Raw genomic sequence first — 17816 nt, forward strand, 5'->3', positions numbered from 1 at the left:
TTTTTCTAGTTTTTAAAACTAGAAAAATTGGGCATTATTATAAAGCAATAAAATAAAAAAGTGATTTTTTGTGAAAATCCTCTTTTTTAAGGTAGTCGGATACCTTAAATTACAATTACAATATTTTAATTACATTACAATAATTACATTACCATTACATATATAATTGAAATTCTTTTATTATTAAATTACATTAAGTAATTTAAATAACATAACTTAAATTACGTTACTATTTGAACATTAAAATTCGAAATAAGAATTAGCTTAAGACAAAATAAGACGAATTCATGAAATAAGTGTTAAAGTTAGAATGCCTTTTTCCTTAAAAATATTGTTTCATTCCAAAATATAATATAAGCAGAGGAACAAAGGAAATAAAATAAAAATGTAAGCCGTAATCTTCTCATAAAAATTAATTTTTTTTTAAATCTCACCAAGAAGTTATTAAAGTTCTCCTGAGATTAAGCGGCTGTTTATGAGGAAAGGGGGATGTATTTTATAACGTTAGAAATTGTTTATTGTTCCTTTATATATACTTTAAGCTGAACAAAATATTCGTAGAACTTAATCTATCATATCATTTTTTAATTTTTTTCTATTGTTAATAACTGAATTTTGATTATTTATAGATTTGGCATCAAGTGGGATCAAAATGGTTAATATTTTTAAAACACACCCTTACAACTTTTGAAATATTAGTCCTGTTGATACTAGTTTGGTTTTATTCGATTCAGTGTAAAAATAAATACGTAAAGAAATAATACTTAAGTAAGATAGTAATGTCACAAGCGTAATAGCACGAAAAATGTTCTTTTTATACATAAAAATTCTTAGAATTATTAGTTTCATTCTATATTATCGTTGTTTTAGTTATTAATTTTGTGGCTTCGAATTTAGTGTCACTCGATTCCATGTAAAAAAATGCATCGAAACAACACCTCATTTGTCTATGAAGCAATACATAAGTTTCCTTCAACGATCCGCAGAACCCGATGCAAGATCTTGAGCAACTTCTTACCACTTACTAAGAGGAGGGGGTACTAACAGTTACCACTGAATCGAATAAAACCAAACTAGTATCATCAGGACTAATATTTCAAAAGTAGAGCTTACATTTTGGATGTCTGGATTAAACATTACTTTTTTTATTGAAGGACGCCATGAAGGTGGTCATTATCGAATCATTTAGTTTTTAAAACATAATCGACCTCTAAAATGTACGAATAATATACTGAATATTATTAGAAATGAATGAGATTTTTTATTTTTAAATAGCATTTGCAAGTGTCTCAAATGAATATTCTCAAAAAAGAACGGAATGCGATAAAAATGTATAGTTTGGGACATTATACTTGAGAAGCTAGAAAATTTCATTCCACCATATTGCACATTTAGTTAAACTTCCTGTCAGAAGATGGCACTGCAGAACCGGAATAACAACAATCGGTAAACTGCACCTCGTCTGCACATAGCTGTATTCAAAAATGATGAATATCAGTTGTCTAACGTGGAAATCATAATTAAAATCCCTCAAAAGCGCTCATTATCATGGCGAAATACCGAATAGGAACTTCACGGATTCTTTTTCTCTGCAGCTCTTGTATGCATGCAGCGCCACCGATTGGAGGGAAATTAAACAAAATGTGTAATTTGGAGGAAAGACATTTTCAAATTTCCCAAGCCTAATACCACAAACTATACGTTTTGTTTAAAATCGCGTTCTGTTCTTTTTATTTTATTTATTGACTTCCTAAATTTTTCAGTCATTTTTGAGACACCCGGTGCATATCTTTTAAAGAAAAAAAACATACGATTTTTAAAAAAAAGTTAAGTAAATGATATTTTTAGGTGAGACTTTATTTTAAAATAATACTTTATTGCATTGTTGCCTCTATTGTATTGTTCAAAAATTCGAAAACTAGTTTAACAATTTCTTATAAAAACAGTGCAAATGAAAGCTGAAAATCCTAAAATTTAGCTATAGCACGGTAATTAGTGAAAAAAACTATTATGTTAATGATAATAAGTTAAAATTTTCTTTGTATATTTCCTCTGAAATTGGCGATAATGATTATTTAAAAACATTCTAAAGCGAATTTTGGTTTCGTTTATTAATGCTTACTTCATTGTTCATTACATTAATCGATAGTCTATCATGCTTATTGGTTAATCTATTAACCATATTGCAGGTTTGAAAATAAGGTAACTTACCGATTGTCACAGCATGCCAATGATTATCATTTAAAGTTGATCTTGTATTTGACCTCACTTTTCGGGGACCATCTCCTAAATTGAAAATATAATGCAGATGACCATCTACGAGTTCAATAACGATGAAATCTTGTCCTTTGCCCCCATTGAACAAGATGAGACCATTTGGTTCTAAAGTCTTGAATTGGAAGTATAAGTTCATAGATGAGTATGCTTTTAATTGGGAAAGGCCAATGAAGGTGAACTTCGATTTAAATGTAACAGGATGATGGACGATTTCGTCCTTTTTACCAAATTTCGCTGTTACCTAGTAAATGATCAAAACATTAATTGATTTATAAAAGTATAAAGCATTTTTTTAAAAAAAAATTATTACATAGATAAATTGAAATTTTTTCAAAAATTAAATATTGACTGTTGAAAAGAAAGATAGTGCATAAATTAATAAACTGATAAATAATAATACGCGTTTAGTGTGACGTGTTATGAAAAAAATTTCAGGGTCGTTCAAAAAATTCAAACATACACAAATAGACTTAAAAAAATTTTAATGACAAATAAATATATTATATGGTAAAACAATTCTTACTTATTTTGAACTAGTATAAATATTGTTTGAAATAATTGCCAAATTTACGAGGTGATGGAAAAAATCATCAAATTTGTCACAAAACGGGGAGAAATAGTTAACAATTTGAAGCTGTTCTAAAATGTGAATAATAACGACTAGACATATATTTTTTACGCGAATGTTCATTGACTTCTGTAACAGTTATACTTTCAAAAAAAGAAGCAAAAAATATTAGTAATTAAAATGCATAGTTACTTGGAAATAAACGAAATAACGAACGGAACAAAAATTAAAAAAATAATCACTGAATTAATTGTTAACTGACAGTAAATGAATTAACCGTTTTATGACAAAACAAAATACTGGGAACTGGATTGGAAAACAAAGACAGTTTTACCTTGAAATTAGTCATTTGTCCACTGCGAGCCATGTCAAAGAAATGCTGACCGTTGAAAATGAAATGTTGCATGTGTCCAACAAAATTAGGAACATCCTTGTTCGATGTTGATGAGATCAACGATGCAGGGGGTCGCTCGGTCCCCATTGCTCCAATATAAAGAGTTTGAAAATCCAGATTGATATTTTGACCGCTGAGTTCTAAAAATTATCAGGAAAAAAATTACACTAGAAATCTAGTATATGAATCTTTTTTTTTTAAAAAACTTTTTTCTTCTTTTTTTTTTTAAAACACTGTTAGAAATTTCTCGAAAAAAAATGGTTTAATAACAATTTAAGTGTTAATTTATCATATTCAAGCAAACAATCATTTAATCATAAATTAGATGGTATTCAAACTGTGAGAAAATCCATTTATTAACTGTTTTCACCTAATACGTCTGTTCCTTGGAAATGGGTATATATTATAGCCAAGAGGGCTAATCTGTCAATCTCATGACCGACAGAACAGATGTTAGAGTCATCGTTGACACCCTAATAATTCCTTCATTCCCTTCACCTCATGTACATTAGAATACGATACTATTATTCACGAACAGTTGACAGCAACATAAGCTTGCAAAATTATCTCCTATGTCCAGTTAAATTCTTTTTTTGTGGTTTTGAAACCATGCCAGTTGTAAATGGTTAAAAACTGTATAGTTTTCTATTCTCGAGTCTTAATCACACTAGATGTAAACGGTTTCAAAACCATAAAGGTATAAAATGTTCTTTGCAGTTAAATTTGTCGTTAAGTGGATGAACAGACTGCTGCATTTTACTATAATTTTAGAACGGAAATTCTAACAGTGTAGACTTAAATGTTTAATTCGAAAATGAAGTGTAACAGTTGTTCTTTACAATTTAATGTTCAAATATTCTCAAAATTAAATGCTGTACAAATTTATAGCATGACTACAAGAAGTTTAAAAAACTAAAGTTATTCAAATATAAAATTTATTCTTGTTTTATGCAAATTTTATGTGAGCAGTTTTGTTGTTTGATTCTATTTTCTTGGACGATAAGGACATCTTTTGATTGAAAGCATCTTTCTTCAAGGAAATATTTTATTTATTCATTGTTATTATAGAATAAATTTGAATAGTGTTTTTTCATTTTTTTACTCAGTTTAAATTCATTGCGGTTTACTTTTTGGATAGTAACTTTGTTTGGTAACTATTCGATTATGCAAATATATTCCTTTGAAGTTAAAACACAGTCAACAAAATTATGCACTATTCGAGGAGAAAAATGCTCGAACAATATTTTGTAACCTTATTATTCTTTCCACATGGGACCACTGTCTTAAAAGAACTTAAAGATTCAAAACAAATAACTTTACAATAATGTATACAATGAAATTCCCCAGTTCGAGTTTTTATAAGAGAAAAAAAATGAGATTTCATAAAGTATTATAGAAAATTCAACTAACGACATCTTCAGTTTTTCTCAAAACTATTCGAACAAACAACAACCGCCTTAATATGAACCTCTTCCACTTCGTAGAACGATTTCGTATCGATTGTGAATCGTTTTCATTTGTCCTCAGGAAAACGATCAGAAGAAAAATGTTTCGTGAAAATCGGTGGCAACACAAATAGATCGAACGTTCTTAATTCTGCTTTTCTGTTTTGAAACATTAGTGGTTGTTTACAATTGCTTAAATAATATTTAGGTGGAAAAGTGGTATCCATCCTATTTTCTGTAGTCTCAAGAGTATAGAGACACCACGGTACTGTGAGAAGGAAATGTAACTTTGTGAATGTGCGCTGTCGTTATATTCAGACGAAGAATACTTATATGTTAAATAGTTTATGAATAAAACATACGACCAAAGAGGGAATGTCTAGACTGCAGGGATATACATTCAAATGTGATAAGGCAGTTGAGATAGAGAGGAATTTGCCCAACATTACTTAGATATTGCACTTAATAAAGTAAATACTGTGCTAAATTAGTTCTCGATTTAGAAAGATTTAGATTTTAGTAAGTAATGTAAGTTCTAAAGTCGTACACATTTATTTGCACTAGTTAAATAATTTTTTTATAAAGGTAGGAAACTATTAGCCTTACTAAATATTTAAAAAATTGATATTTAATGAAACTTAAAACAAAATAAACAAGTTTTTGTGTATAGGATTAATTAAAGAACATTAAAGATGCATTCACCTATAACTACAGTATAAAAAATCAGATTTCCATATAGAATACTATCCTTTAATATATGAACTCCGGCATTCACACACTATATTACGGTAAAAGTTACTGGTACTTTTTACTGTAAAATTTTACAGAACAGAAGAATCTGATATACCGTACATTGCATTTAACAACATTAAGGAAGAAAACTACGATTTTACCTATTTTACAGAGGGGAGTAAGGCTAACGAAAAAGTTGGTCTTGCGTACGTTTACTTTCAAAATGGTCTTGAAGTGGGCCATCAAACACCGCATTAATGATCATTGCTCAATCTTCCAAGCGGAATTACTCTGAATTAATCTTGCTGTTAAGGATGCCATTGATGAACCTTTTAAAAATTTTTTAGTTTGCAGTGACTCTTTGTCGTCCCTCCTGGCTCTGCAGGATGTCACAAGCTGCGAAAAACTCATTGAGGAAGTCCAAACTTCTATTTATATGTGCAATATTAAAAATATTTCACTCAGTTTCACACGTTAGGGGTCATACTGGTGTTCATGGCAATGAAAGAGTCGACTTCCTGGCCAAATCTTCCTTATCCCTTAGTAATAAACTCAATACCAGTCTTCCCAAGTCTTATTTTAAATTCATTGTCAAACAAAATATCAACACAGTATGAAACTCAAGTTTTGTGTCCTCTCCCAATTGCAAATGGACTAAATCATTTTTTCCTGCAATCCTCAACAGAATTAAGAGCCATTGGTTCTATACTGACTTTAAAATTACGCAGTTTTTCACAGGACACGGTAACTTCAATAGCTACCTCCATAGATTTCATTTAGAAAACAGCGACGTGTGCATTTGCAACACCGGGATTGACAACCACTCTCACATTCCCTTAGAATGCCCGATGGTCTCAAAAAAACGGGACAATCACTGCAGAGACTTGAATAATAGATGGCTCCCGATTTTGACTGATCTAGTGAAAAAAGAGACTTTAATTTTTTTTTGTAAAATTTATCCACTCAGTCATTTAACCTCTCTCATTCTTCTGTTTTTGTTTTGTTTTCCTCTTTTTAAAAATTTTTTTTTAATATCACGTAAAAATTTTATGTTACTATGCTGTACTTCTGTTGTACCTTCGGGCCCTGTGTGATATTCCTTGGTGCACAGGGAGATATTTTTGTTTTCACAAAAAAAAACATGTACTGCAAAATCATTGAATTACTCTAATTAATACATATTAGTCTAAACATTACGTATAGAATTTTACTGTAAAAATGAATTTTATGTATGCTGCCCTGAGAGCCAATATTTTTTACTGTAATCCGTAATTTGAACTGGAATTTTTCACAGTTGTATAGAATGCCTATTACATACCGGAAAAAGTATGAAAGGATTAATATTTCAAACAATGTCTAGGCAATCTATGGAATGATTAACAAAATACCTGCATGTATTTTATACAATGCTTAAGCAAAGTATAAAATAATTCTTACAATTTATACTTCGCCTGAAAATGCCAAACATTTTATAGAATGACCAGGCATTCAACAGAATGCCGACTTTTCATACAATAATGGTGGAAATTTATTCAAATTCAGATTTTTTAAAAAAGAATTAAGTAAAATATGGTTTCAAATTTTGCCTAGCATGAACTTTATCTTTCTGAGCTTAATTTACTTCACAAAAAGTATCGTTATATGTTGTTAATGTAATTATTAGAATATTAATTTAAAACTGTTGAAAAAAAACATATATAATAAAGGTACTGTAAATTATAACAAAACTGTAAATTTTTGTTCTTGAATAAAAGAAACAATAATGCATTTTTCTATGTAACAGAAATAACTCTTATCTAGGTAACAACTCATTCGATTGTAACAATTTGTAAGTCGTGGTAAACATGGAAATTGAATTTAACACATGTGTTTTTTCTTGGAAGTCTATATGCAGGATTTTACTTTTTAATGCAGTTATAATTCCAAGCAGCTTCTATATAATGTAATAGTTCAATATGCCCTAGCAAAAACAAAGCCTGTCGGCCCAGTTCTAGAAAACTTGTAGCTACTGAAATATTGGGTCAGCATATGATTGCATCAGATGATCGCTGTACTACAGTAGGTGGCTACCTGCTGTTGAATAAACAATGAAAGTCAACAGTTGGCCAGCACTTTTGAACACTGCAGTTGTTGGCTACCCAAGAAATTAATCATAGCATTTTGATGCTTTATCAGGATGAGATAGTCACCGCTGAATCAATAATTAGCTGTCTAAAATATGCATCCATTCATCAGCATCTTGTCGAATTATAGCTTTCGTCAATCTTTCGTCACGCAGGCATCTGAAGGGCAGATTTTTTGACCACTTTTTCAGAGGCACCATTGCCAAAGTTGTCCCCCCTTTAAGGACAAATAGTACAGAGAATGATAGAGCATCCATGCCTTGCCCGAGATTCGAACCCAGAACCTTTCTGATGCTAGGCCAGTTCCCTGACGTCTGGTCAGTAGAAGTCAGTAGGAGAAATACAAGTCCCAATTCAAAATTTGTAAGAAAAGCAATAATTTAAAATTTATCGCATTTATCGATTTTTAAGTAATAGCATTACTGTGACTAATAATTAGTTGATAAGTTCTATTAGAATTAAAACTCACAAAATAAAGATTATTGTAATGGTTTTCTGAGCATTGTTTTGTTTCAATAGGTTACAAAAATATTTAAAAAGTTTTTTTTAAACACTTGAAAAGGTGCTTGAAAATTGTAAAAAGCTTTAGAAAAAAAAAACACCCCAGATACATCTGGTGTCTCAAATCCCCTTAATTGTCAGTACTAGTTTGAATTTATAAAAAATTGTACTGAAATGATGATATACTGTATTCTCCAACGGTTTCCAACACTTTAACAAATCGCTGCTGATTTGAATGTAACAAATCAAGCAGCAGCATTATAAAAACCATTGACCAAACCAAAGCAGCTTTATTAAAACCACATGATACTTTTTAGCTATGTTATCACACGATTCATCACTATGTTATCGTTATCAGCTTTATAAAAGGTAGTATAGTTTCATGGTTGAACTAGAACGGAAATAAAACATGGTTCAACTTACGATTCTAGAAGCAAATTTGAATGATATTATAGTTAAAATGAGAACTGGAATTTTTTTAATAGTACATAACTGTTCTAAGTGATTAAATTTTAAAGCAGACATTTGAATTCCTTAAATATTTGCAGGCACTTAAAATCCACAGTAATTATCCTTTTCTTATTGATGTAATTACATTAAATATTCATTAGCATGTTTTCAGAATTAATTTTAGAACGTTAAGTCACTTATAAACTTTAAAATGTTGTTTTAAAATGTCCCCATTAAAATATTATCTCGCAATAAGAAAATAAATAAAGTACAAATGATTTCGCCGCCAAATCAAATTTTATTTAAAGAGAAAACATTTTCTGTGTCACAGTCTCTCTCTTAATTTTAATTATTTTTCCGTTAAAGAAATTCATCTAGAGATTGGAAATTGCATTCTCTGAAGTTAAAATAAATGGCAAAATTTATGGGGGAATTATTTGTAAAACGAATGAACCAGTAAGGAATAAAATCTTACAAGATTAATAGGGTGAAATTATTATTTCCACCGCAATTATTCTCTTTACTGAAATGTGGAAAATTCTTCGAAAAACAGTTAAAAGCAAACGATTCTGAGAGTTGAAGTATGAGTTATTAATTTTTTTTTTTTTAAGATCCTCGACAATTCCATGTCATCGGCATCCAATTAAAATGAGAATCGCCCAAATGTTGCGCATAAATAATCGAATGTGTTATGTATTGGAAGATCGTTAGTAACTTTTCATATTTTTACCCACGAGATACCAATAGTGCCAATAAAAATAAAAGTTTTCTAGGCAGTAATAATAATAATCGCAGATGTTTACAATAATTGAGATAATAAAGACTGGCGAGTAACGAAAAAAGAAAACATTTTTCCGGAAAGGAAAATTTTGCTTGATTTGAAAACGATAATTGGAAGTTTCCCTAGTGAGGAATACAGTTGAATGAAGTTATCCTTTTAGAAATGAAAATTATCATTAGTTTACTAATTTCCTTATGCTTAGGTTTTTTTTTAAAAAAAATATTCTATAAAAAAATTTATTTTGTAAAATATTAGATTACTAACTAGTTCTTTCAAATAATGCTGATAATATTTTTTTAAAAATATTATTTTTTTTTGGGGGGGGGGGGNTTTTTTTTTGGGGGGGGGGGGTATAGTGAGTTAACAGAGAATAGTAGTATCCTATTCAAGCTTAGTCGGGAATGACTTTTTTTTTAACTTAAATTTTATTCATGAACTATTAAAATTTTTTTTTTACCGATAAATGACATTTTTACTACAAGAGAACTAATAAAAGGACAATGCTTATTTGATAAAAAATGCTTTAAAGTAAATATTGCTTACGAAAAAATAAAATTAAAAAAAAAACAGAAAACTGTATGCTAAAATATATAAATCTTCATATTTTGCAGGAAACTTGAGGATAGTTTTAACCAAATAAAGTTTTTCTTTTTTAAAATAAAAATACAGAAAATATAGGGGAGAGAAGCAAGTGGAAATTATTATTTTTCAAAAAAGAATATTTAATATAATTTTTAACTCATGAAGCATTTTTTTAACAATAATTTGAAAGATTACCTGAATTTTCGCTTGTATCTGGATTAGCAAAAATGTTTATTTTTTTCACAATAAATATTTCAAAAATGGTGTTTTTGTTCACACTAGCAGCACTACACGGGAATAATGTGGACAAGCTATGCGGCTAGTATGGATAAGCCGTAGAGTTTCAATTATAAATAGTCATTTATTCAACTCTCTAAAAGGTATATTTAAATCCGAAAGGAAATCAATTTCAAACTAAGCCTTATGGGAGAATAAATATTGGCCTACTTTGATTAAAATACTAATTTGTAAGGAAGTATTTCCCTATACTAAAAAGCACATTTTGAAAGCAAATCATAAAAAAACCATTGTTTAATTTGATTTATTTGAAAGCACAAAATCAATTTTAAGTTGAATCTATTTTAATAACCATAGTTTTAACTTGAAGAAATGGTCCAAATAGACAAGATATGGAGTGCATGGTTGCATGGTTCAGCGATACCTCACTGATTAAAAAAAAAAAAAAAAACTCTCAAATCAGATGAACTAATGCTTGAATTTATCAATATTGAACTATATTCTTTTAACAAACATCATTAAATATCTCCTTTTAATTTTCTTAAAACTTTAAAAAGTGAATTAATGAAAGGGTTTTATGCTAAACTTTTTATTTGACATTGAAAAGGTATTTGATATTGTAAGGGTATATTATTCTACCAAATTATTTTAATTTAGAAAATAAATAACATCAAATGATTCATCAAATGAAAATAAATAACATCAATTCATATTTTTCTCACTGAAAGTTTGGATTGGATCAGTGTGGGTATGTCCACATTAATCCCACACTTGTCTTTGTGGGGCTAGTCAACACTAGTCCCATGAAAACATGCGTTTGTTTCTGCCTAATGTTGGCTTAGTAAAAATATAAAAAGAAAGAATTAACATCAAAATAGATAAAAAAATACTCTATAATTTATATCATGTTGTTACCTTTTGTTGAAATTCTGAAAATACAATATGGTAATAGAAGAATAAAGAGCAAATTTAAAACTTGCTCGTTTGAACTTTAAAAACCTTCCTCTAACAAGTTTCTACTTAAGTAATCTCTGTCTGATTATGCAACTGCAAATGGAAATGTACATACACCAATGATAAAAATCTACGATATCTCAAATAGGAAATTTGACTTATAAATAAAAATGATGTTCAAGATGTACAATGAGCCAAATAATTATAATAAAAAAAAGATTACCCTGAAAAACTTTTGATCAGATTTTCCCGTTCTGAGACTCGATGGTTCGAGAGGATGACCTCAAATATGTTAATTAATAAGTGCATACGATATTTTAAGTTACGAAATCTGACACAAAAACGAACTTTCTAACGAACGATTCATGATCCCCAAAATATAGCGAGTAGCCGTAATCTGGGAAATAGGGTCCCAATAGTTTGGCCAAGAAAGCGTTCCAAACTTTTGGACCCCTTAATGTTAATTTTACTTTTTGCATATTCTGCTATATCTCGAAAGTTTTTTAAGAGAATTAAAAAAATTTTGAACTTAATTATAAAATTCGTTTATCCAAACATAATTCCGTGCAAAAAATAACTTAGCAAATATTTATTATTTTAATTAAGAATGGTCGACGAACTTTTGAATTGTAAGCTAAATTTTTAAAAAATAATTTTAACGAATGTAATTTTTCATGACAAAATACTAAATGTGAGTGAAATCGGTCGAATAGTCCCTGAGAAATCAAATTTTCAAAAGATGACCTTTTCAAACACACTATATTTTGGGGGTTAGAAATCCAAATTCGTCGGAAAAAAGGTATGTTTAATATGAGAGCTTTTATGCCTAATTTCGAAACTTAAAATATCGCCTGAACTTGTTAATTAACATATTTCAGGTCACCCTCTCGAGCCATTAAGATAAAGTCTAAAATAAAAAGGGTAATCCGGTTTTTTTTAAAAATTTTTTATTATTTTTTTTAAAATTTTTATTTGGCTCATTGCACATCTTGAATATCTTTTTTTATTTATCTTGAACATCTTTTTTATTTTTATTTTTATCATTAGATCTTAAGTTTTCGAGGGTGGTCCGTTTTTTTTTTGACGCACTGTAAACTCTAGCCCTATGTCAACACTAGCCCATCTCTACCCTACATACTGAAAGTATATTTTAGAGCTGAAATAAATAAATAAACTATATACCAGTCTTCCTCATTCCATTTTTAATATGATTAAGTTATATTAATTTAATTGACGTGTTTGCTGTTTTCTGTGCTAAATATTTATGATCAATGACAATTATATATTTTGATTTAGGTTCAGTAGATTGAGTTCTTTATTTTTCATGGAATAGCAATAAAAAAGAATCCTTGTACACTCACGCATGGCGGGGAAATCTAAAATGAGGAAGCTGAAAGCTGTGCCCGCGTTTTTACTAGCAACACAGTTTATAAAATCGAAACAACTTTTTCAATTTTACTCAGGAGTCCAATTTATGTTATACCTCGTACAGTGTGATTTAAATTCACGAATGAAATAATTTTAAAGGAAACTTTTGTTTATAATTATACATTGGGATTTATTTTATGGATGCAATAAGTATTCAGAGTAGAGTAGTACATAGGGCAGTAGCGGATAGCATATCGAGTGAATGACCTTACCGTTTTTTCTGGCTCCTACGCACTCTTTTGTCAAAATAATCACTAAACTTGAGTGAACGTGGCTTTATTTTGTCGATACAGTGATCGATTTTATCCTAAAGGCTTGGATATTTGTAGGTTTATTGACATACGGTTTAGAGCACTAATGATGTTTCTTCATATGTTCTTCAATTTTTTGACGCTTTGAAATGTCAGCTGTCCAATCGTTTTTGTAGGCAACCTTTTATTGACTAAATAAGGAAAAATTCAAAACCTGCATGAATATCGAGGACATCCTTTATAAACAGCATAATGTTTATTGAATCAGTCGGAGTTTTAAGCTCTTCTGTTTATGTAGCATGGTAGTTAAAAGAGGAAAAAACTACCAAGGAGGTCAAAATTGCGTACATTTTCCAGCTTCGGCTTTAAAAGATTGAGAGCTGTAGAAAAGATCTGGTTTATGTCATTATAGGATGTGAATTGGTACAGAAAAGTTACCTTTAATTTGAATCCGTATTTCAACACACTCGATATATTAAAGTCTGGCATCTTAAATATTTCTAATCAATTAATTCTAATTAACCGAAGAGTTCAAAATTGCGTAGATTTTCCAGTTTCGGCTTTAAAAGATTGAGGGCTGTAGAAATGATTGTGCTTAGGGCATCATAGAATGTGCATTAGTGCAGAAAAATTACCTTTAATTTGAAACCGTGTTTCAACACATTCAATATATTAAAGTCTGTCGCTTTAAATGTTTCTAATCAATTCATTTTTATACATTTACCTCTGGAAGTGGCTTCAGAATCAACTTTAACATCCATGCTTTGGCCTCGACGAGTCACATGAAGTGTGTGCCATTGATCATCATTTAATCCTTGGCCTACAAAGAATACCTGAAACGAAGAAAATCTTTCATTTTTTTAACGTAATAAAATATTTTTTAAAGTTTAATGAATTATAATATGTTTTATCAAATTATCGCTTTAATAAGGAATAAAAGAAAAGGAAAATTGAATTTTCAAAACAGCAAATGATTTTTTTTAGTTACCATGTTTTTTTTTATTCAGAAACTTTTTTTAATTTAAAATCGTCAATAAATGGTGAATTTGATTTTTAGAAGAGATAATTAACACAATTAACATGCCAAAAGGAGCATTTGAATTTTTAATGTTGTTATGTTGTTACACATGGTTTTATTGGAAATATTAATCTATATACAATGTCTCGCTTTAAGTGGACATAAACAAGGAGTAAAAAGGAACAAAATTACATAAACAAACAAAGAAACCACATGGCAAATGCATATTAACACGAAAAGAACGCAAAGATAAAATTAAAGTAAAAAAAAAATATATGCAGAGAAGAATGAGGAGTAGTCTTTACACAGAGTTCATGTGATTTCTGGCTTCACAATAAATGAATTTTTAATGTAATTCTAATACTTGTTAAATTGCATATTATTTCTATTGCTTGCTTCTAAAATGAGTGTAAACTGAATTATAACTCCAAAAAATGCTCACAAGAGAAGGAAAAATTGGTAGAGAAGCATTTACGAAATAATTAGCCGTTAGCATTTCTTTCAATAAGTGCGAGAAAAAACAACTTTTTATTCTTCCAAAGATGTTTCTTAAAGTAATAGAAACAACACTTTCTAACAAAAACAAAATGGTTTTCTTGAAGTCAGCATTTAAAAAAAGCTTTAATTAGTTGAGAAGTTATAAAAGTCTACAGAGTAGCATTCGAAATTTGTTTTACAATGTATATGTTTAAACTGATATTTAGATTGAAGAATTCAATAAGAATTAAGCCATTTTTACAAACCCACTCTGATATGCAAATGGCAATCCCTGAAGGGTTACAACAGAAAAGAAAATTAGAATTTGAAACTGAACCTTATTTTAAATGGCTAATAAATCACGACGGTAGATGCATGCGTTCTTCCAATATACAAACGAGCAACACGAAGTAATTTGAAAGCCAGGCTCAGAAGTTCACCATCGACTGTATCGAGGGGGCTACGAGAGATATAAATCTAAACATCGATTGAAAAATATAGATTTTCGTTCAATCGATACTTACTTTGTTTCCATCACCAAGATTGAGGACGAGTTTGAACCTGCCCGCTTCAAGAGCAGCGGACAAAGATGTGGAGGACTTTTCGGACGACGTGGCAAATAGCAATCCACTGGGTCTGGTTGTCTTCATGCGTAGGCGTATGTCCTCTGCCTGAGTGGGCAATTCTGTCATTGTAATCTTCATATATTGTGTACCATCGAAACTTAGAGTAGTTGCATCTGAGATAGAAAAAAAATGTACAAATGTGAGAGTTTAGATAATGAATGGAATAAACCGTAAAATATTGTTCCTGATGATGATTCATATTCATAGCTTTTATTTCTCAAGCAGAATTGATGTTCTCTGTATTTGATTTGACAATTAAAGTAGTTTTACTTCACAAATTTGATGGTACGTAAATAAATAATAGATTATAAAGATTTATTATACTTTCTATATATTGCATGGTAAAATTTGGGATGGGAAAAAATTTACTCCAACGCATGCAACAGTAAAATATTGTTTCTGATGACAGAGTTGTTCATATTCCTGACCATTTTCTTATGTAAGTTTGATATCTTTAATATTTGACTTGAGGATTATAATAATTTCTTCCCCACAAATACGACATAACATATTTTTGTATATATACAGAGCTTAATCAGATACAATTAACTTAATGTATTTTGTCATTCGAACTTAGAGTCGCTACATTCGGGATGGAAAAATATGTACCAATAAATACATTAAAGGTCTAAATTTACACTTAAGCAAGTACGAAATGTATAATAAAAATAAAAAAAACGTATGGTCGAAACTGCCAGAATCTGGTAAAATTTAGCGTATTTGGGAACACCAAAAAGCTGAATAATTTTTAACGAAGTGCTTTGGTAATGGTTTTTGTAAAATTAATAGTCAAGTATGGTTTTATAATACGGGATTAAATTTGGAAAATGCGGTATAATTTGGTAATTTTATGATGGTACTTTAGACCATGGCATAAAAACCCCTTATTCGATTAAATTTACTTTTTAGTTTGGTATTTTTTACTAAATGTCTGGTAATAAGAACTATAATTTTGAAAACTGGAATTTCCAGTTATATACAAAGTTATATACTACTATATAAATGGAAAAATTAATACTGTATATTTTGGTTTTATCAATCAAAATTATGTTTTTTTTTTAATTTTTTTTAACTAAAAAATTTCATTAATTTACAGTATGGTAATTTTACCAATTTTTTTTTCTCCGTGTAAATTCTATTTTATTCTTACACGAATGAAGGCGGAATGAAAAATAAATTTCAAAACCTATTCGATTAACAGATATATTTCAAAGTTGTTACGAATATTCACCTTTCCGCTCCCCTGGGTTTCATCCGACAATTAGTTTTTAATTCTTCGTTTCCTATTAGTAATTAGTTTGATTTCAATAGATTTTTTTCATTTCTTCCTAATATATGTAAATTTTAGCTTCATATTTGTTAATGATTTTAAAAATATATATTAAGGGAAGTCATTATGGCACCTTAAGTGTATGGTATACACCGAAATTTGCTAATTTCATTTTCCTAAAAGAACTATATAATTAAAAGGAAGGTACCAGGAATCACACGTAAATGAAAAAAAAATTTCTTAAATTTACATACAATTTTCAAGTTCAAAATAATACCTAAATTTTTTTTTGCCCATTTTGAAGTAGTTAACAAGTTAGAGGTTGCTAAAATACAACTTTGAATGTAAATACGATGCTCCTATTTATTTAACGGTAACTGTTGTTTGGAACTGTTCCAGAAAAATATAGCTTTGATATTTTTCTTAAATAGTGAAGAAAGTTTGCGTTTCGATTTTAATACTTACATGATAAATTGCTATTTCAAACGCAAGCAATTTCGCTCCTAAATTCCCATTTTCTATTCAACTGCTGTTTTACTATTTCACAATGCATCAGATACATATCTCTTGCAGCAATTGCGTTTTTTTAAAAAAAATTTAAAATGAACAAAAAGGCACGAATTGAGTAATTCCTTTAAAAAAATTTATATAATTTAAGAAAAAATATATATGCCTATAATTTCCTTCCATATTTATTTCTAACTTCAGAATCTTTTTATCTATAAAAGCTTAGCTTGATTAAAAAATTTTATTGATAGTTTAGTTTTATTTTTCAAATGTGTGAAGCACATGAATATCTACAGAAAAAGTCACATTTCCTTAAGAAAAATCTTTTACTTTTATTCTGAATAAAAAGCTATGCAGCTTCGAGGCTTGTCTGATATAACACTTTCAGACGATCGAAAAAATTCATTGAACTGTCCTAGTTCTTATCGTCCTGCTTCATAAAATATCCTTAAGGGAAAAGTGGCTGTTTTACAATGATCAGTACTTGGAAGTTTCATTTGAAAATAAAGTTTATGAAAGTGCATTTAAAAATTATTTTTCTAGCTATCTGTCACTCAAATCATACAAATAATGCATGATTTAATTTTGGAAAGAATTAATGAAAGGAATATGCTTCAATACTTTCAAAGCAATTGTTTAGAAGTTTTTTGATAATTCTTTTTATCCATATTCTCAAAAGAATGTTAAGTAGATATAATGCAGCTTTTGTCTTTTTATATATATGATATTTTTAATATATATTTTTTATATATATTTTTTATATATATTTTTTATACGTAGAATATATATATGCGTACATGCACTTATTATATTAAAGCGTGTTGCTTGCTAATAAGTAATAATCTCTTTACATTTGAAAATAGAAAGAGTCACCATGGCAATGTTGAGTGTATAACTTTACATATTGGTTTGATGAGCAAAAACTATGAAACTTGAAAACTATGAGAATATTACAAACTGAACAACGTAATAGAAAAGATATGCATTCTGTAATTAGTTCATTAACTGTTGAACCTGCCGTAAAAAAATCTCTCACGGACAATTCCGCAGCCCACAGTTGGTCGTGACTGAAGTCGTATTCTTGGTCATAGATGGCGCAACTGAAAAAAAAAAGAAACGCATCCTCTGCCTTAAATTTGCTTGGTTTCACCAAGTAAGCTTGCTAGTATTGGTATTAGAAACAACGCAACATCAG

General features: G+C 29.3%; 1 protein-coding gene across 2 annotated transcripts in view; it reads right to left on the minus strand.

Annotated features, from left to right (window-relative positions):
* Positions 1 to 17816, minus strand: part of LOC107455130 (neurexin 1-like) — a 272802-nt gene that overhangs the window by 21090 nt on the left and 233896 nt on the right. For both annotated transcript variants that reach the window (XM_071183981.1, XM_043044530.2), the window contains 4 exons: positions 14743 to 14957; positions 13448 to 13556; positions 3180 to 3379; positions 2212 to 2518 (listed from right to left, as the gene is read on the minus strand). In XM_071183981.1, coding sequence (XP_071040082.1) covers positions 2212 to 2518; positions 3180 to 3379; positions 13448 to 13556; positions 14743 to 14957 — 831 coding nt within the window. The remainder of the gene's footprint in view (positions 1 to 2211; positions 2519 to 3179; positions 3380 to 13447; positions 13557 to 14742; positions 14958 to 17816) is intronic.

This window comes from Parasteatoda tepidariorum, chromosome 8, assembly GCF_043381705.1.
Source record: "Parasteatoda tepidariorum isolate YZ-2023 chromosome 8, CAS_Ptep_4.0, whole genome shotgun sequence".
NCBI classification, from domain to species: Eukaryota; Metazoa; Arthropoda; class Arachnida; order Araneae; family Theridiidae; genus Parasteatoda; species Parasteatoda tepidariorum.